Here is a 19257-nt window from a genome sequence, read left to right as displayed (position 1 = left end):
CTTTTTTTTGGCCACTCGCCTTGCAGGATCTTAGTTCCGTGACCAGGGGTCGAACCCAACCCTCGCCCTCTCAGCAGTGAGAGTGCAGAGTCCTAACCACTGGACCACCAAGGAATTCCCCTGGCTCCTTTTTGTTCCCCTAGAAAGTCCCTAGCCTGTCCCTTCCTTCCTCAGACACCACCCCTACCATGACAATCTGAGAGAGAAATCAGAGCGGCAGAATGTCCTGGGCCATACTTGGGATCTGCCTGTTTGCCCATGAGGAGTCCCCACGTCCTGGGAGTCCCTCCTGCCAGAAGAGGTTCACTACTGGTCAGCCGCAGACAGCTCCGGACAGCCGCGTTGCAGCAACCCTCAGCAATCAATTTAAAAAATCTGAAAGTTTTCACCCTCCTCCCATGAAAATAACACCCTGGCCTCTTTTCTGATTAAAAACTTTATTTCCAGAAGCAGAACTGTTTTTAACACAGAATTCAAGGGATCGACCTGTCTGTAAAGCCCAAATTCCACCTTCCCAAGTCCCTGACTCCACAGAGGTTCAGAAACTACGCAGCCTAGCTTCACTCCCTGACACCCCATCTTTAGACCCTCTTCTCAGGGCTTGGAGAACTTTCGCTCAGAGCTTAGACTTAGTCTCCCAACTTGTCTCCCTTCAACACCTTTCACAAAAGCTCCATTTCCACGGGAAAGAGACCAGCCCCCCATCTGCCTTCTGAGAGAGGGCGTTTCCATGGGAAACAGGAGAGGAGGGGGTGCCGGCTGGAAGGGCCCTTCACAGGCAGCAGAGTCGCTCCACCTCCTCCTCACAGGCGTAGAAATTTTCAAATAGCTCAGGGGCGGTGCCATTGCACTCAAACCACCTCCTCAACGTGCCCAGAGCCCGGAGGGCGTCGGCTTTGGTGGGCAGGGGCTCGAAACCGTCCTCTCCGCCCCCCTCCTGGTCTTCAGTGCCCACCTCCTCTTTGCACCCTCCAGACACAGGCTCCTCACCCTCCAGGTCCACAAAGCGGGAAAACTCCTCGAGGCTCAGCCCACAGGGGACGGGTGGCATCTCCGAGGCTTTGTGCGGGGCCAGGGGCGTTTTGCCTGGAGCCAGCCCTTCCTGAACAAAGCTGCTCACGATGAGCTGGAGAGGCACCTTGGCCCAGGCCGCTGCTGCCATGTGTAGAGCGTCCAGCACTGTGATGCCTGCCCCGGCCTCAGCTAGCGATGTGCCAGCCCTCTCGCTCTGGGCGGCAGCCAGCTTGCCCAACAGACGGCGCCGGTAATGGGCCTTAAAGGCCTGGACCACGGAGCTGGGCAGGGAAGGCGTGGTGCTAGCAGCGGACAGAGGCAAGAGCTTCACGTGGCCGAGCCCGGGCAGGCCTGCCAACTCCTCCACCACTCGGGCAGCCAGCAGCAAGGCTACCTGTCGGCCCTGCCGCCCCATGTCCCGATCAAACTGTGCCAACCATTCTGACCAAGGGATGGCCAGGTCAGGGTGGTAGGAGGCGGGCAGGGTCTCACTGCTGACCCCAAAGAAGCATCTTGGGGCAGCCTGGAGCCCACTGACCAACACCCGCCGTTTCTCTGTGCCCCTGCTGTTGGCACACAGCAGCACCTGTACCCGATCACACACACCCACTCTGCCGGGCACTGCCCGATATAGCAAGGGCACTTCAGCACACCCAAAAATGTCCTCTGGGGAGAAATCTTTAAGAGAAAGAGGCAGCTGGGCCTGAGGCGTGGGAGCTGGGGGAGGCGGCTCAGGGGTGAACGGAGGCGCCACTACGTGGCGGGCCCCGAAGCCCACGTTGTTTCGGCGTTTCCAGCGGACCAGCCAGCCGATGCTGGGCACAAAGTCCTGGCCCATGATGTCGGCCAGCTCCTTGGCTTTGTGGAGCAGCATGGGCCCCGTCACGTCCCAGGCCTTGGCCTGGGCAATGTGGTACCAGCAGAGCAGAGCCTCATCGATCCCGCTGTACTTGGACTCCCGCTTGCGTTTGCGCTCCCGGTTGGCCGTGCCACTGCACCAGTCCGCCAGCAGCTTCTCCTTATTCTTGCAGATGCGGGAGATCTGGGGCTGGGAGACCTGGAAGCGCCGGGCCACCTCCGACTGGGACATCTTGGACTCATCCAGCAGTTCCAGCACCTGGATCTTCTCGGCCAGGGACAGGGCGTGAAGCTTCTTCTTGCTGCACAGCTCCATGGCGTCTCCACAGCACCTGTGTGGGGAGGAAACGGTGAGCGGGGGCAACGGTGGAGGCCACTCGTGTTGGGAGAGGAGGTCAGTATGAAAAGAGATGTATGAGGCTGGGAGATAGGCTGGTGTCGGGGAGAGGCCAGGGAAGACTGGACCAGCTGGAAGAGGGTGAGGGCACCCTGAGCAGGAGGTGAGAGGGCTGGGCTCAAAGGAAGGGAAATGGCCAGGCTGAGCGAGCAGCGGGCCGGGCACTGATGGGGAGAAATGACAGAACAGAGCCCAGAGGAAGTGGCCCCCCGGTCAGAGGGAGAAGGGAATCTGGGCTGGGGTTTGGGGGAGAAGGATGAATAGATCCGAGGGGACAGCTGCAGAGGCAACAAAGGAGAGTGGACGGGCGAGGACAGGGGGCCTGGGGCCGAGTGGGGCATGTGTAGGGATAATCAGAGCTGGCGGGAGGAATCCCCGAGAGGGGGAGGGGGATGGGGATGATGGCCTAGGCTGGATTTAGATGAAGATGTTTGGGGCAGGGTGGTGGAGTGAATGAACAGAATTGAGGTGACAGGTGTACAGACGACAAAGAGGGACGGATAGGGGGCTAAAGGAGCAAGTCTAATTTGGTGCTGGGTCCTGAGCAGGTGAGGCTGGGCCAGGGTCCTGCCTGGAAGGGGAGTAGGAGCACAAGGCCGAAAGGGCAGGTGCACAGGCGACAAAGGGCCAGAGGGGTTAGGAGGCCGCGGGCAGCGAGAGGGACGGGGTGTCCTCAGCCGGGAGGGTCGTGGCCTGGGAGGGGTACCACGGTGCGGGGACGAGCGTCCGGGACCCAGGCAGGCCGGGAGTCGGGCTCCGCAACCCGGCCGGCCTCTCTCCACGGTGACCCGGGGTCCGTCGGCAGGGCGGACCCAGTCATCCGCCCGCCGGGCCTCCAGGCCTCCCCGCCTCCCCGCCTCCCGCTCCGCACCCACCTCAGGCGCTCGTCCCGCGGCTCCCGCCCCGGCCCCGGCCCGGCTCCCGAGCCCCTATCCCGGCGGCTACGGGAGAGCAGGGGAGGGACGCGCGGAGCGGACAGAGGGGCTGCGCGGGCGACGGGCGCGCGCACAGCAGGACCCCAAGCGCCCGCCCGCGCCGGGCCCTCTCCCGACAGGGAAGACCGCGGTCCGCCGTTCTGCTCCCACCGCCTCAGCCCCGCCTCGGCCCAATTAGATTGGCCTTCGGTGGCGTCCGTCCCGCCCCTGGCTAAGTCTCATTGGACATAGCGAAAGTGGCGGGTCGCCGGGTCCCCCGGGGGACGGAGCTTCCAGTGCTAAGGGACGGCGAGGCGGATCCCGGACGCGGCGGGAGTCCTGGAGGCGCCGCCAGCCTCAGGGGTCCCGGCCCTCTGGGCCTGACGAGACTATGGGCAGCGTGAACGCCGGAGGTCTTCCTAGCTGTGACCCTAGGCAGCTGCCTCATCTGCCAAACAGGTCTAATACCCCTCATCGAGTGGTTTTTTTAAAAATGGAAGGTTTTAAGCTACACAAAAGATGTTACCATGGACAGCAGTGGCCTCACGTCTATCAGCCCGGCTACAATAAACTACTTGCTTGGGGCCAGTTCTGGTTTAGGGTGAGAAAAGTCTAATTTTTTTTTTTTTTTTTTTTGGCCATGCCACGCAGCATGCGGGATCTTAGTTCCCCAACCAAGGATCCAACCCGTGCCCCGGCATTGGAAGCGTGGAGTCTTAACCACTGGACAGCCAGGGAAGTCCCAAAGACTAATTTTTATTTAGTTTTGGTACCTGTTGGCAAGATTCTAGTTCCCAAACTCAAGATTTAATATTATTCCCTTCCTTGGTAGCCTTCAGTTCTTTGCAATCAAATATAGACTTTCTAACCTGGGGTCTAGTGCTCCCCATTCAGATCTAGCCTGCTTTCCTCTCCCTTCACAGCTCTGATTGGAGGGCTGGGGCCACAGATGAGTCCCCTTTCTCACAGCTTCCCTTCCCATCGCAATCCTGATCCCTCTTCCATCCTGCTGTATGCCATCCTAAATGCACCTCCTGCAAACTTTCCAAATTTCCTCTCACTTATGCCTGCTAGTGTCCTCATCAGCATTCTCATTTCTTACATTTTTCGTCTATCTGTTCTGGCCTTAGACTACTGAACCACCAAGGATCATGTCATTGCTTTCCTCCCTCTGCTCCAGGCCTACTTCCATGTAAAGGCACGAGGATGGGGGCGGTGTTGTCCCTAACACAGTTCCCAAACTAGAGCACCCTGCTTACTTAACTGAACACAAGGGCCTAGGCCACACCTTTCAGTAGGAAACAGTGGCTTTCAGACTGTCCCAGAAAACCTTAAAGATACTTCAGGGGGTTCATAACTGATTCAAATCTTTAAAACGGCTGCAGGAAAAGGGAACATTTTTGTACGTGTATATATGCCTGGAGGAAGGCCGCAGCGCTGCGCCATGGGCTGAGTTCACGCACGCTGCATACAATGAAAGTACGTCAGGCAAGCAAGGCTGAGGTATCTCTCTGCTCATGTTCGTTACTCGTACAAAAAGGTTTCATGTGTTTCACTGTGATGTCATTAATTTTCCTGTCATTATAATCAAGCTTCTGGACCTATTTTTAAGTATCTGAAATCGCAAGGTCAACTGTTACAAACCTGTCACCACTTGCATATACAAATCCAGCAGAATTTCCTCCAAACCAACAAAAATACAGAAATAAACAGGATTTTAACGTTATTTTTTAACCCAAATTTTGTATTAATCAAAACTTCATTGTTCTTTATAAAAAAATTGTTATAACCTAATTTACATAAGATATTAAAACAAATACCCAATTTTATATCAACTTAATCTATTGAGGTTAAGCAAAAATTTTAATTTGGGGTAAAAGCTATGCTTCAAAACATTTAAAAGCCACTGTCCTAAGGAAGAAAGTTTTAGGATGTAGTGGCCTTAACCAGGAAAGGGAGTCTGGAGATAAACAATCCAACAGAGGGCTCTGTGTAAAAATGTTTATTTGTACTAATGCTTAGAATACAGGAACTAAAGAAAGAAAAAAAAAAAGACACCTCAACTCCAAAATGACAGTGAATTAGGGCCTGCCCACAGCCAAGGGGAAGGACACTCCAGGGTGTCCTGGCATGGACTGTCCCCGCCCCCCACACTACTTAATGTGTCACCAGGCAGAAAATGGAAGAATCAGGGTGCGAAGACCTTACCAGCTGCTAGCGAGTGTGCCAGGGAAGAAAGGGATGTCTACGTGGCTTCCCCACCACCCAGGAGCCAGGATACACAGAGCAGGAGGCAGAGGCTCCCAATTCAGTTAAGGGCAGGAGCTGAATGCCCAGGTCCAGGAAGAACAAAAAGGGGGTTTCGGAGGTAGGCTTTTTCATCGAGTTAAAAAACAGGCACATTATCCAACATCTCCCTGTGGCCCCCAAGCAGTTGGCCTGGCCCCCTAATGCTTCCCCTCTCCCCACAAAACCAAAGGGAATAAGGAGGGGAGGCAGAAGACAGGAAATAACAAGGGTGGGGAATGCTTCAGTCACTAGAGACCAGCGCCCGTGACAGTGAGCCAGGCAAGCACAAGGAACAATCAGGTGAAGCTGCTACTCCCCGTGGCGTGGGGTGGTGGGAATGGGATAGAGCCAGGAGGGTGACCAAGAGCATCCTGGCTCAGGCAAAGGATCCTGGGTAGCAGGAACAGAGAGCCGCAGAGAGCTACTCTGGGGGAAGGAGGCTGTGAGGCTAAGCAGCACAGAGGGCACCGGAAGCTTCTTGCAAGCTTGCTCAGTTCTCACTCCCAGCTGCTCTGGCAGAGGCCCCAGCCTGGCTCACCTCCAGGGGAAGGGGAAACCCTGGGGACCAGAGTGGAGGCAGAGCTGAGAGAAGAGAGCTGCTCTCCCACTCTTTCTCAGAGGACACGCTTTGAACCCTGTGAATACCAGGGCCGGGGCCCGAGGCAGACAGAGTGAATGCACTTCATGGAGAACAGTGAGAAGCTGGGCCCACAGGTATGCCTTGGGGCAGTGTGACGCTCCGTTCTCCCTGAGGGCCTGGGGCCAGAGGCGGTCAGAGCTGCCACCTCAGCTTGCTGCTGCCAAAGGCAGGTTGGCACGACCTCCCCGAGGTTCTCTGGACTTGTGAAAGAGATTAGGAAGGGAAGGTGGGTATGAAAAACAGGAGAGAAACAGCCCTAGATGTATGGGGGATCGGGGGTGGCCACATCAAGAGGAGTTCTGATTCTGGTAGATGGAAGCTTTCTCCTTCAGCAGGTCCAAACACAAGTGGCAGCTCCAACTTCCTGCAGAGAAGAATAACGGGGTTAGGAGGGGCCCCGCACAATCCTCATCTGCTGTCCTTCTACTCCCCACACCTCACCTCCAGTAGCAGGATTGGCTACAGGTAGGATGGGAGATGTTCTGCAGTAGCAAAGTTTCACAGTTATCCTGAGCAGGGAGGAACTCTAGGTCTCCAAATATCATGAAAAATAATTCTCAATGGAGATATAAGAAATAATCGCCTGGAGGCCTATTTCAGAATACAGACGCCTCTTGGCCTATTAAATCAGAATCACTAAAGAGGACCTGGGTAGAGATAACTTTTTTAAAGCTTTAAAAAGCTTTAAACTTGTGATTACAGAAGAACCAGACTTCATTCTCAGGGCCCTGAAGGTTAGAATAAAGATCATGAATAGAGGCTCTAGAGAAACCAATACTGATTCCATATAAGACAGCTTTCTGTGAAGACCACGGAAAGATGAGAAGGGCTCCCCACCGTCACTAGGTGTCTGAGCAGAGGCTGAGGACCCAATCAGAGGAAAGGGGGCCAACTATGATGACCCAACTTGTTGTAACCCAAGTCTGGTTTCACAGAAAAACAGGAAATAATGTCCCTTATGAGAAAAATAACTAGCTCATACCTTGTTTATTAATATTTGCTATGGTTGGATTCTTCTATGCTTTTTTTGAGAAACAAAATTAGCCCTTAATGCCTTGAAGTTATAAGCATAATTGTACATATGTGTATTCGAACATTATTCTGGGGGAAAGAATCCACAGCTTTTATCAGCTCTTCAGAGATATGTGACTCTCAAAAAGGTAAGATCCTTTCTGACCCAAAGGTAAATATGCAGCAGTTGATAAGCTTTTCTGTAAGTAGCCAGAGAGCGTTAACTACTTGAGGCTTCATGAGCCACATACAGTCTCAGCCACATCTTTTTTTTAAAAAGACCTCTCTTTAAAAATGTAAAAGTCGGGCTTCCCTGGTGGCACAGTGGTTGAGAATCTGCCTGCCAATGCAGGGGAAACGGGTTCGAGCCCTGGTCTGGGAAGATCCCACATGCCGCGGAGCGATTAGGCCTGTGAGCCACAATTGCTGAGCCTGCGCGTCTGGAGCCTGTGCTCCGCAACAAGAGAGGCCGCAATAGTGAGAGGCCCGCGCACCGCGATGAAGAGTGGCCCCCGCTTGCCGCAACTAGAGAAAGCCCTCGCACAGAAACGAAGACCCGGCACAGCCATAAATAAATAAATAAATTAATTAATTAATTAATTAAAAAAAAAAAGTAAAAGTCATTTTTAGCTTGTGAGCTATATGTACTAGCTGCAGCTAGGTGTGGCCAGAGGGTCATAGTTTGCAAACCCCTGACCTAGAGCCTAGACCATCTGATGGTTCTACGGGGTCCCCCTGCGAGCTGCCTGCAACTCTCCACTACCTCAGTGTCTGACAGCACTTCATTAGGAAAGCCTTTCTACAGTTAATGTAGAATTGTGCCTGTGAACTGATATTTTATGATTTAAAAAACCCAAAAAACACACTACTTCTCCTCAAACATGGCATGACAGATGAAACTTATAAACGCGGTATGACAGATGAAAAAGCTGAGTGCTCCCCTGCAGCTGCTAAAGGACCCTCAGACTTTGTTAGTGGCCTCCTTCTCTAGGGGGTGACAGCAGTCTGACCTACACTACAAGTCAGCCCACATCACACAGCGAGCTACTTTCTCTCGCCTGTAATGCTGGCCCACATCCTTTGTCACAGTAACAGCTACTAGGCATTTGTGTCCTCCTGAGTAAGCTTGTGAATTTCTATAAAGGAGGGGCTTCGGCACAGACAGCTGGCTGGAAGAGGACTTGCGGCGAGGCAGCCACTTTTTGGTGTCACCACTGGTTTTGTCGAAGACCTTCCATAAACTTGAAGCATCGTTAAGCACTGCTGGAGGGCCAGAGTGACCCACTCAGGCTCCAGGTTCAACTCCCTCGCCCGCACACTGGCAGAAACGAATGCTCACATCTGTCGAGAGTGGAGTGCTAAAACTAGTCTCGCGTCAGACAAACTACGAACTGAGTTTCTTAGACTTGTTGGAGGAAAACAAATCTCTCCTTCTGGTAATTATTCTCTGCTCAGCATCTGTTTTCTCTCAGGCTGTCGATTTTCTGTGTTTGTAACTGTTACCTGGTGATAATGTACAAACATTAAAGCCTCAAAGTTGCAATGCTAGGAAAGCACTCTGAACTGAGTGAAGGCAATGTGCCTACTCCCTAATCTGAAAGAATGTATCACTGATATGAGAACTCAATTACCGTACAGGTGATTTTCCAAGTTACTAATAAAATACTTGTTCTGAGTAAGAGATCAGGGAAACCTACCTTCAGGAGGCTCAGACATAGACGGGGTGAGACAATACATGTGGTAGCCACGATCGCAGTCATCACAGAAGAGCAGCTGGTCCTAGAGAAGGCAAGATGGAAGAGGAGGGGGGAGGTGAATGACTAATGGGCCTCAGCTGGGCCACTGGGGACAGGTAGGAAGGAGGGCTTCTGCAGACACGGCTGCTAATTCCAGGAGGGGCAGGATAGATGGCAGTAAGAACAGACATGGGACCCTCTGGACAGAAAATCACTGCTGTCCACTTCCACCCAGACAGAGTCACTACTGTCATCCCACCTGGACGCCACCAGCCACCTAACGGATCTCATGGCCTCCACATTGTTCCCTCCCAATCTGTTCTCCACAGAGCAGCCAGTTACCTTTTCAAAATGTAAGACAAACCACATCACTCCTGATTAAACTCTCAGACCTGATGGCACCTGCCTTCCAGTCTCATCTTTTACTTGCTCTCCCACTGCAGGAGGGCTCCAGCTGGCCACAGTGGCCTCAATCCACCCAGTGTGTCCACCTTTAGGCCTTTGTGCTGGCTACTCTTTCCTGGGAATACTCTCTCTCCAAATCTTCCTGGACTGTCTCCTTTGTATCATCCAAACCTTGACACCAACATCACCTCCTCAGAAAAGACCTCTATCTAAATCAGTTATCCAGTTACTCTCTGCCACATTACTGGTTTCATTTTCTTCATGGAATATCATAAAAACGTCACCCATTTCCTTGCTTACTGCTTGTTCCCGCAAGAATGTAAACCCCATGAAAGCAGGGACCCTGTTTGTCTTTAGCGTGCTTATTGCCTAAAACAGTGTCTGACACAAAGTCGGTACTCAGTGAACACCTGCCAAACAAATCAAAGTTCCCATGGGTGGAAAGTACAGTTAAAAGCTGAGCAGGAGCGTGCTGGGGGCGGGGGGCGGAGGGGGACGGGACGACACACGCACATCGTTCTCGGAGGTGCCACAGATGTTGCAGCACTTGCACTCGATGCACTGCCAGCGGTAGGTCTTCACTGCTGCCATCATCACGGGGGTGAACTGGAGGCAGGACGGATGCCCTGTGGGGGGGAGCAAGTGAAACAGGCAGCCGGAGATCGGGGAGAAGCGAGGTGACTTGGTTGACTGTGACAGCCACTGGATGCTGGCAAGCCACGAGCCCCTCGGGGACTGGGTGCCGGCTAGGGCTGCCCTGGCCCTGGGTTGGAGGTACCTGAGCGGCCACAGTCAGAACAGGACACCAGCTCCTCGGGCTGTCCTGTCTTCTTGTTGATCTTGGAGTCCCCCAGGCAGAAGTCACAGTAGTTGTTGGGCAGGGCCAATCCATCGGGACCCTTCTTGGCTACAGGGAGAAAGGGAAGAACTTTCATGATACCCATGTGGGCCTCTGGGTCTCTCAACATCCCGGCAGGGAGGGCTTTTCATAACCAGGCCGACTCCTGCTTGCCCCACCTCTGACACCAGCTTACATTTCTGCTCCTCGGACCTCTGGGAAACCGGGGTGGGTGGCTGCGAGTCTTCCTTGTCCTCGCCCTCCTCCTCAGCCAAGTGGGAGTGGGCATAGTGGTAACTGAGGCCTGGTCGGTTCTTGTAACGTTTTCCACAAACTAAGCGCGGAGAAGATTGCAGAGAAAGGTGTCAGGATCCCAGAGTGCCACATCCCTGCCCCTCTAAGCTGTGGGCTCCACCTGAGGCAGAGGTAATCACCCCCATCAGCTGTGCTCAGGGACAGGCCTTTAGTGACAGCCGCCTCCCCTTGGCCAGGAACATCAGGCCTGGGGCTCTCCAGCTTCCATGGCTCTTCTCCCTACTAAACCCCAGCCCATGGCCACCTCTACTCCTCCACGTAGGCTGTCTGGGAGGCTGAGCCCTTGCCCCATCACCGCCTGCCCTGGGAATAGTCTGGGGAGCTCCAGGTCAGGAGGGAGAGGAAATTTCTATAGTCTTGCAATATGGCAGGAAGGAGGAAAGGTAGCAGAGACTCCGAACTTTTTTACCTCTCAGTAAATGAAGGAGGCTCATGCTACTCCATATATAACATAGCCCATCTCTGCCCAGATAAGGGAGCTAGGGGGTGGATCTCTTGGGCATAACCTACCAACTGAGTCTGCTGGGGTAGCCGTCTCCCAAAGAAACTCAAAGACACTCCCACATCAGTGCCCTGCCCAACCCCCCCGGCCCCCAACCAGCAAGGAAAGCAGATCCCCATGAGGCATCTCAGTTTTGAGCAGTGATACCAAGAAGAGCAGGGGGCAGCAGGAAAGGAACAGGGAAGGGATGGGAGGAGGGGGTGGCGGGATGGTGGGGAACGTTAGCTGACCACTCTGTGTCCGTTTTGGGGCAGAGGGATCTGTTTGTAACGGGTTCCTTGTAATGCTTTTGAAGCCACCCCATGCAGTGGGCCCGAGCAGCCCTAGGAGCAACTTTGTGGGAGACAAGCAGTGGTAAAGGCAGCTTCCAGGACTGTGAGGAGCGGAGCACAGTAGAAGGTCCATCGCTCCTATCCCCATGCCATTCCAGAGACTTTAAGACTAGCATCACAGATGAGAAAGGCAGGAACAAGGGAGGAGGGAAAAAGGGATAGGAAAACCAAAAGTCTGAAAAGTTGAGAGAGCTACCTCTCTGGGGCGCTTTCGAGGTATGCTTTTGTTTGAAACTATCTGAAAGACAGAAAGAAAAGTCATGAGAAGAAGGCCTTGATACACTTGAGACAGGTGCGGCAGCAGCAGGAAAGCGGAGCAAACGAGAGAGAAACCCCAGCGGTGATGGTGCTCCCGGGGTGGAGGGACAGAAGTGGGGCAAGAGAGAGAAAAGGGGGAGAGAGAACAGACATTGAAAAAGTCAGTGTTGGACTCCTGGGGCCCTGACTTGATTGGGGCCAGCAGACCTGGATGCCACCTACTTGAGGCCAACCCTGCCTGCTGTGTGCACCCCTCAGGGGTACCCCCACCCTGAGGACAGCAATCTCCCCCAGAGCATGCAGGGCTCACCCACCATGGAGCGGAGGCCAGGGCCTCTCAGGGATCTCAGAGGGAACCAGTCAGCAGGCAGGACAAGAGTCCAGGCTTGTTTTACCACTTTGAACAAGAACACAACCTTCCCTCCTCTCATATCCTGAGGAGCTGGGTCCAAGGCAAGGACTACCCACCCACTCGTGAGGCACTCACTGTCACAGGCATAGGGTTTATCTCGATCCTCCAGGATGGAAGCGTCCAGCTTCTTACGGGCACTGCCCACACCTTTACCCTGTGAAGAAGAGCAAAAAGATGCCCTTAATAAGGTGTCTAGGCCTGAGGAGTTAGACTCTCCTGGAAGCTGGCTGCTAATCTCACTCAAGAGGGAAAATGGCAACAACAGGCAATAAAACAGTGGGACTGTGCAGGCTACCTGAGCCCCCAGGCTGCAGGTAGCACTTGGCCCCTCACCTTGGACTTCCCCTTGCCCCGACGCTTGGGAGTGTCTTCTTCATAGTCCTCATCATCGAGGTCATCCAGGAAGTCATCCGGTTCTAGGATCCGCTGAGTGGACAGGAAGATCAGGATGGGCAGAAATAAGGAACATCCAAAAGCTCCCCCACGATGGGACGGGCCCAGGCCGCCCACAGCCTCCTCTGTGACCTGGTCCATCCACTCCAGCCTCACTCCTCACTGCTGTTCTTTCAGTGCTTTGGGCTCTCCTTCCTCTGCGCCTCTCTTCATGTTGCTCCCCTAGCCTGGAATGCCTTTCCCATCATCTCCAAGTGGCTAAATCAAACCCCATGTTTTCATAAAACTTTCCCTGATACCCCAAGTAGCTGTGGCCTCTCCTGCCTCTGATCTGCCACCTTAGGTGCATGTTAGTGGTGGTTCCCTTCCGACACCTCACTTCCCAGATTTAAATTAGAGCTTTCCTGCTTACTTGGGTGGCCTGGTGGGAAGTTTTTGTTTTTCACTGATCTGCTGCAGCCTCCCTATATGTGAAGTGGGCAACAATACCTATTTCATAAGGTTGTAGAGACTGGAGAAGATGATGGAAAAGCACTTAGCACAGTGCCTGGCATATTTTTAGCTCTTATTATTTTTATGTACAGTTTTATCTTCCTTGTTGGCAGGGACCAGGTCTGCATCACCCATGAAACCCCAGGCACCAAAAAACTTTGGTGGCAACAGAAGATGAATGAGAGTCTGTAGTTAGAAGGACAGGAGCAGGAAAGACTGGAAGGTAACAATGAAGTTCTCGTTAAGGAATGGAGCAGGAACAGAACTCCAGGCGGCTGCCTCCAGGCCCACAGCTTCTACTTCTATTCTGATTACTGGGTGGCCTCTGATGAAGAGGAGACTGAATTCCATCAAAGTTCCCTTAACCACAGTGTTAATCTTGTACCTTCCGTGCTCGACTGTTCGTCACAGGAAACTCGCCCAGGCTGTCATCATCAACTCGGGGATCTGGGGCGCCTCGCTTCTCCAGGGGGTCGGTGCGCAACAGAGCCTCTAAACTACTGCCGTCCTGAGAGATCAGCCCCTCCTTCTTCAGGGTCTGGTCTGTGTCTGCAGGCAAGGCCAGGAGGAGGCGAGGCTCAGAAGGGCTGAAAGCAGACCTCTCCGGGTGTTTAAAGTGCTAGACCAGCCACTAGCCAGTCACTGTCTTCTGGTCTCTGGCTGCCCAGGAACCAAGACACCGTGGTTCACTTGGCACCGTAACTTATCTGTTTACCTGTCTCTTCCATTTGACTGAGTTCTTTACAGAAGGAATCACATCCCATTCGTTTTAGTATCTTTAGGATCTAGCACTGGGCCTGGTACGTAACAGGTGATTGGCAGGCCTCCTACTACACAGCAGGCTATGCCCCTGCTCAGGGAGGAGTGCGCTTTACCTGGTTTAATAGATGGGAAAGAGAGTCTTGGATCCTCAGGAGGGTGGGCTCGCCGCTTTTTCCGCCAGCGCCGGGCAGGGTAGGAGTACAGCTGCCCAGAGGCCAATCCTGTGGAAGGGAAAAAGAGAGAGAAGTCAAGACCTAACCCTAGAAAATAATACCAAACACTTTCTGCATGAGTAGGCCCTGGCTGAGTTCTAGAACAAGGGAGGAATGTGGACAGTGAGGGCCTGGGGACGGGGTGGGGACAAGAAAAAGAGATGTAAGCTCAGAGGCCTTGGCTGACACACAGCTCTCCAGAAGCCCAACAAGAGCTTCCGCAGTGCAGCCCTGCAGAAAACAGAGACGCTTCATCCTCCCTGGGCTTCTAATCATGGGAAGACTATAATCATCCATGGGTAGAAGGCAGTAAGGAAAACCCTTTCAGCTGCTCATCCCCTAAGATGAGGAAGCTTCTTCCTCCTTGTGCTCCTGAGTGGACCCTCACCTGGACCCCGGTGTCGCTTTTCCATCCAGATATAACAGTTGCTCTGTGCTACTCCGGTCTGTGAGTCCAAGAAAGGCAGGCGCACGCTGCGCTCAGCACAGAGGCGGGCATTGTAATTGTGGCACTGCTCCATTGCATCTTTGTAATACTGCTCCCCAAGGCTGCGGGAAAGACAAAGATCAGGTGTGTGTGTGTGTGTGTGTGTGTGTATGTGTTGGGCTGGTGCTGAGCTATCCCTTTCACTTGCCATCTGCTTCTCTAGAAGGCTCAAGGGACTCGGAGAGTGTCACTCTGCTTTTATTTGCTACCATTTCTGCCTCATGGGACACCAAGCCCCTTCACTAAGCCATTACGAGGAAAGGTACTTTACAAATAAATTACCGTCAGGAACACAGGATTTCATCATGTGTCTAATTGGACCTTAGTCTAACCCACAAAGAGGGGAAGAAAATAATGTTCATTCTGTGCCTCTCAAGAGTATAACCCTGTGCTAGCCAAGATACTATTTCTCTTAACCCTCAGGATTCTGAGAAGCAGAGGTTAGCTCCTTTTTACAAATGAGAAAAGAGCTCAAAAAGGTCTGGGGGACTTATGAAACTATATTTAGCAAACTCTATACAAACTCTATCTATACAAACTATACAATGAAATTCTACTTAGCCATAAAAAAAAAAAAAAAAGAAGGAAGCTCTTCGTGTACTAACATTAAACAATCTCCAAGATAACTAGAAAAAAAAAAAGGTACAGGGCTGAGGAGTGTTATAGGATGCCACCATTTATGTAGCCAATTGGTGGAAAAGAAACTGTAGGCCTCCAAGGAGAAAAACCAGGTGACTAGGGGACTTTCTCCTATGTGCCATTTTATATCTTCTGAATTTTAAACTAGGTGCTTAGCCAACTAACTAATTTTATATACTAATTTTACAATCAATGGAAAACATCAGAAAATACTTGAACACTCTCGAAGACTACTTTCTACTGAGTACCATTACACTGATACAAAACCTGTTTCCTCAAAGGCCTATCCTAGGCCCTTCTCCATTCTCACACCATCAAATTTTTTAGGAAAGAAACTTCTTGGACTCAAAAGATTCAATTTGAAATCTGATTTTTTAAAGTGCTTTAAAAAGCTGCAAAACTGCACAGTGCCAGGAGTTATCTGGTTCTAAGACACATGTATGGGCTTCCCTGGTGGCGCAGTGGTTAAGAATCCACCTGCCAATGCAGGGGACACGGGTTTGAGCCCTGGTCTGGGAAGATCCCACATGCCACAGAGCAACTAAGCCTGTGCGCCACAACTACTGAGCCTGCGCTCTAGAGCCCGCGAGCCACAACTACTGAAGCCCGTGCACCTAGAGCCTGTGCTCCTCAACAAGAGAAGCCACCGCAATGAGAAGCCCGCGCACTGCAACAAAGAGTAGCCCCGGCTCACCACAACTAGAGAAAGCCTGCGCACAGCAACGAAGATCCAACGCAGCCAAAAATAAAAGTAAATAAATTAAGAAGCACGTATATAGAACCAATCTTGTTCTCATGCTTCAGGGTTTAACAAGTACTTTAGTATGGGAACTTTAACTATATTCACATTTATATATCCAATCAATCTCAAAATAAACAAAATGAGGGCAGAGATGATTTTTTTCCCACAATATCCTCAGTACCCATGATGGTGTGTGAAACATCTTGACTAAGGAGTAAAAAGACCTGGCTTGGCTGCAAGTCACCACATAAACATGGACATTTAATCAACCTACATGGACCCCAGGTTCCTATGCTATTGACTGGGGAGGCTGAACTAGATAAGCTCTGACATATTCTACAAGAGGGAGACTCCTAGCAAGAGAAGCTGAACCGAGGTCCTCTGTTGTTTATGTCCATAACTCAAGCTACAGCAACAAACCCTTCTCTGGAATCTGAGGGGGGCTTTCACTGGGCAGCCACAATAGACCACTTAGGCACAGCTTAGCACATTCCCAGCAACCGAAAAAGACACACACTGCACACACATCTTGTGACACCACAAGACAGCCTGGCTTGATTCAATGAGCCATAATGACTGTAATTTGAGGTAGGCATGAATCCTGTATTGGAGAGTAGAGCGAAGGGAACAGGCTCATATTTGCTCGCCTTTAGGAGGCAGCCATGTCCTCACTAAACAGAGGAAAACTGGATAAACAAGGCTGAGTGCAGCAGCTCCTTTGTTTCCACTGATGGGAATTGACACTGACACTGTAAGTCAAATGGAAGGAAGGGCTAGACAGGCTGAGAGCTGCAAAGTCAGAACAAGGAAGCTGGAAACAGCTGGGGGGGATGGATGAGAGATGTTCTATCAAAGCTCTTGTGAGTTAAGTGGGATTTCGGAAGGTGGGGCAAACTGTCTCATGAGTAAGAGAGCTGAGAATGAAACACCAGCTGGAGGAAGAGAGGATCTGATGAGGCTAGAGCAAGAGAGAATGAGAGGGATCTCTTAAGAATCTAAGGCTCCTGTTTCAAGAAATTTCAAGGTAACATCATTCTCCAGATCTCGTTACCTAACTCAGAGGATTTCAAAACCAGTCAGCAACCATAGCTATTTTATACTATTATTTTGCCCTAGTAAGACCCCTTAAAGATTGTTTCAATTCTGACACCACATTTGGGAGGGACAGAGAATTTATAAACAGGGCAATTCTTCTCCCAGAACAAGATGCAAGTCAGAAAAGATGAGCTAGCAGTCCTGACCTCGATGTATAACCTCAGCTGTCAGAAGACTAGGCACACCATGATCAAGAGAAGCGCCAGAAAAGCACCTCTTTCCAGGATGAGAATGGTACAGGAAGACTGCAAGTCCCTTCTTAAAGGGCAAGTTCTGTAGGGAAATGTATTAACTGTGGTCCACAGCTCTCTGCAGCTAGAAATGAGGAGGAGAAAGTTGGTTTCTCATTACTGGTATTCAGGAACCAGTGGCTGGTGACCCTCACGATCTCTACAGTTCTTTAAAGAGAAATAAGAAGTCGTGCTCTATTTAAATGGCCAAACCCTCATTTCTAACATCACACAAAAGGGTTGCTAACCCTATTTCCCAGAGGAAAGTCTTCCAACATAAAGAATCTCATTACATATAACTCTTAAACCTAGGCTAGTCTGACATTCCCCCAGTACAGTAAGGTTTCCAAGGTAGAAGCTTTGATTCTTTTTCGAGAAGCATGAAACCTGTGTAAAACCTCTCCTTACAATGGGACAGGGGGAGTCAACAAAGAGAAAGGTAGGGAAACAAAGAAAGAACATCTGAGTCAGGAAGGATAACTATATAAATGGCAGATCAACAGCATCATTTCTAAATTGAGGGAAATGTCAGCTTGAAAAGAGAGCTGGGGAAACTGGAGTGGGCAGATCAGAGAGAAAGATAATAGTGTTGGGAGGGGGGGTGGCTGAAAGAGGCAGCAGGATGGAGCTGAAAGCAAGTTAAAAAAAAAAAAAAAAAAACCCACAAGAGGAGAAGGAGAAGGCACTTAGCTTAATGGAAGTGGGAAAGCATTCTCAAAGAAAAGGCTCCAGGCAGGGGGAGGGAGAGAAGCAAATGTACCCTTAAAAAGGGCTCTTGGGAAGAGTGGGGCTCAGCCCACCACAAAGACAGATGAGAAGCTGTGAGTCCTTTAGAAGAGTTCCCAAACCTTTACCTCGTCATTCAGTCAAAATCCAAAACTAGACACCTAGACAGCTCTCAATTTTCCTACCTCTGCAGTCAGCCAAACTTACCCATTAAAGGAGCTTGCTGTATTCGCCCACGGGGGGCATGAACCCATTGCAAAATTCATTCAGATTCTTCTGCAGGGAGGAGGCTGGGTTACATCAAGTCCCAAGGCATCTTTAACTCACAGCTAACAGGCCATTCTCCATTTACCCAACAACCATTAACTTTAACCTTGCTCGAAATCTACCCAGCCCAAGAGTATTGCAGAGCGAAGACGGGCGGCCTAGATGCCCATCTGGGCGGCAGGGCGGCCTGGACCGCGTCCGTCCAATGCCCGCTTTTGGATGGCTGGGATTGGGTGGCGCAAAGGCCCTATTCCCTGAAGTTCTTTCCCTCTGTATCTGCTCCTCAACAAATTCTTCCCAAGAATATTTTTGGTCTCGGGTACCTGATACTCAAGGACCACCCGCTCCCCCTCCCCCCCGCCCCGGAACATCACGGGGTTGTTTAGAATAAAACAGCCCAGAGTGCTTAACAGCGCCAGGGCTGCCGAGCCTGCTCTTCCAGGGCCGGTTGCGTGCAGCCGCTGAGAAGGGGTCGGCGGCCGGGCCACTCCCGGGTCCGCCCTCCGCCTGGCTCCCCCAGACTGAGGCGTCTCGGGAGCGAACCCGGGACCGTCTCTCGTACGCAACAAGGGCGCCATACTCTGGAAACCCTCAGCATGAAGGCAGCGCCCAGACCGCATAGCCCCACAGGGAGGCTGCCCGTTAGGGGCTCCCGTGGGCCACCCTCAGGGCCTCCACAAGTTTCCAAAGAAGCGCAACGTCTTCTCCGGAGTCTCCTGTTGCCCTCCCCACTAGGAGTCGCGACAAGGCCTTCCCGGGCACGTCCCTCTCTCCGCCTCGTCCCTTCCCATACCGTCCCCTGCTCCCAGGCCCCTTACAAGACCTCCCGGCCTAGGAGAGATCGAAACGGCCACTCACAGCTTCACTACATTTTCCACCACAGCCGCCATCTTCCCGGCTCCTTTCCCTCAGGCCGGGAGGCCCGAAGCCTGCAGCGCGCAGGCGCTGGGGCCGCACGGGGAACCAGTTTCCTCGTCCTTCTGCGCAGGCGCCGCCCGGGCGCGCCCGCCCGAGAGCGAGCGACGGAGAACGAGCTACTTGCCGGGTCTCCGGGGCCAGGGAGACGAGGGACGAGTGCGCAGGCGCGACGAAGACAGGCGCGCGTCCCGAGACTCCTGCTCCAGCTCTCCCTCTTCCACCTGGTGGAGTGGGAGGAGAGAGGGAGGGTCTGGGCCCGTCCAAAAATGAGAAGGTGAGAGGTTGGTGAGAACTGGCAGGTCCAGAGGTGGCCTAGATAGAGTTCATGCGTCCTGCTACCTCGCAGACCTTTCTTTAACCTCGTGGTTAACCC

At 52.2% G+C, this 19257-nt stretch overlaps 2 protein-coding genes across 5 annotated transcripts; both read right to left on the bottom strand.

The window, feature by feature from the left end:
• Nucleotides 1-491: 491 nt before the first annotated feature.
• On the bottom strand, nucleotides 492-3197 carry TIGD3 (tigger transposable element derived 3). Its single transcript, XM_059929807.1, has 2 exons — nucleotides 3145-3197; nucleotides 492-2204 (listed from the first exon to the last, which is right to left on the bottom strand). The coding sequence occupies exon 2, from the start codon at nucleotides 2186-2188 to the stop codon at nucleotides 773-775; it is 1416 nt and encodes a 471-aa protein (XP_059785790.1). The 5' UTR covers nucleotides 2189-2204; nucleotides 3145-3197; the 3' UTR covers nucleotides 492-772.
• Nucleotides 3198-5170: 1973 nt separating this feature from the next.
• DPF2 (double PHD fingers 2) lies at nucleotides 5171-18954 on the bottom strand. Of its 4 annotated transcripts, XM_059931974.1 has the most exons (13): nucleotides 18825-18907; nucleotides 17907-17975; nucleotides 14169-14329; nucleotides 13682-13789; nucleotides 13192-13355; nucleotides 12255-12347; nucleotides 11997-12075; nucleotides 11448-11489; nucleotides 10299-10436; nucleotides 10043-10171; nucleotides 9778-9890; nucleotides 8821-8902; nucleotides 5171-6476 (listed from the first exon to the last, which is right to left on the bottom strand). In XM_059931974.1, the coding sequence occupies exons 2-13, from the start codon at nucleotides 17963-17965 to the stop codon at nucleotides 6400-6402; spliced, it is 1245 nt and encodes a 414-aa protein (XP_059787957.1). In that variant the 5' UTR covers nucleotides 17966-17975; nucleotides 18825-18907; the 3' UTR covers nucleotides 5171-6399. The 4 variants fall into 4 exon arrangements, with proteins under 4 accessions (XP_059787957.1, XP_059787958.1, XP_059787959.1 ...); XM_059931975.1 differs by lacking the exon at nucleotides 17907-17975 and having other exon boundaries at nucleotides 18825-18954; XM_059931976.1 differs by lacking the exon at nucleotides 11448-11489.
• Between the last annotated feature and the right edge of the window lie 303 nt (nucleotides 18955-19257).

The sequence above is a fragment of the Balaenoptera ricei genome, chromosome 8, assembly GCF_028023285.1.
Source record: "Balaenoptera ricei isolate mBalRic1 chromosome 8, mBalRic1.hap2, whole genome shotgun sequence".
Lineage (NCBI taxonomy): Eukaryota > Metazoa > Chordata > Mammalia > Artiodactyla > Balaenopteridae > Balaenoptera > Balaenoptera ricei.
The sequence above is the reverse complement of the archived record's forward strand: the minus strand, read 5'-3'. Positions and strand labels throughout refer to the sequence as shown.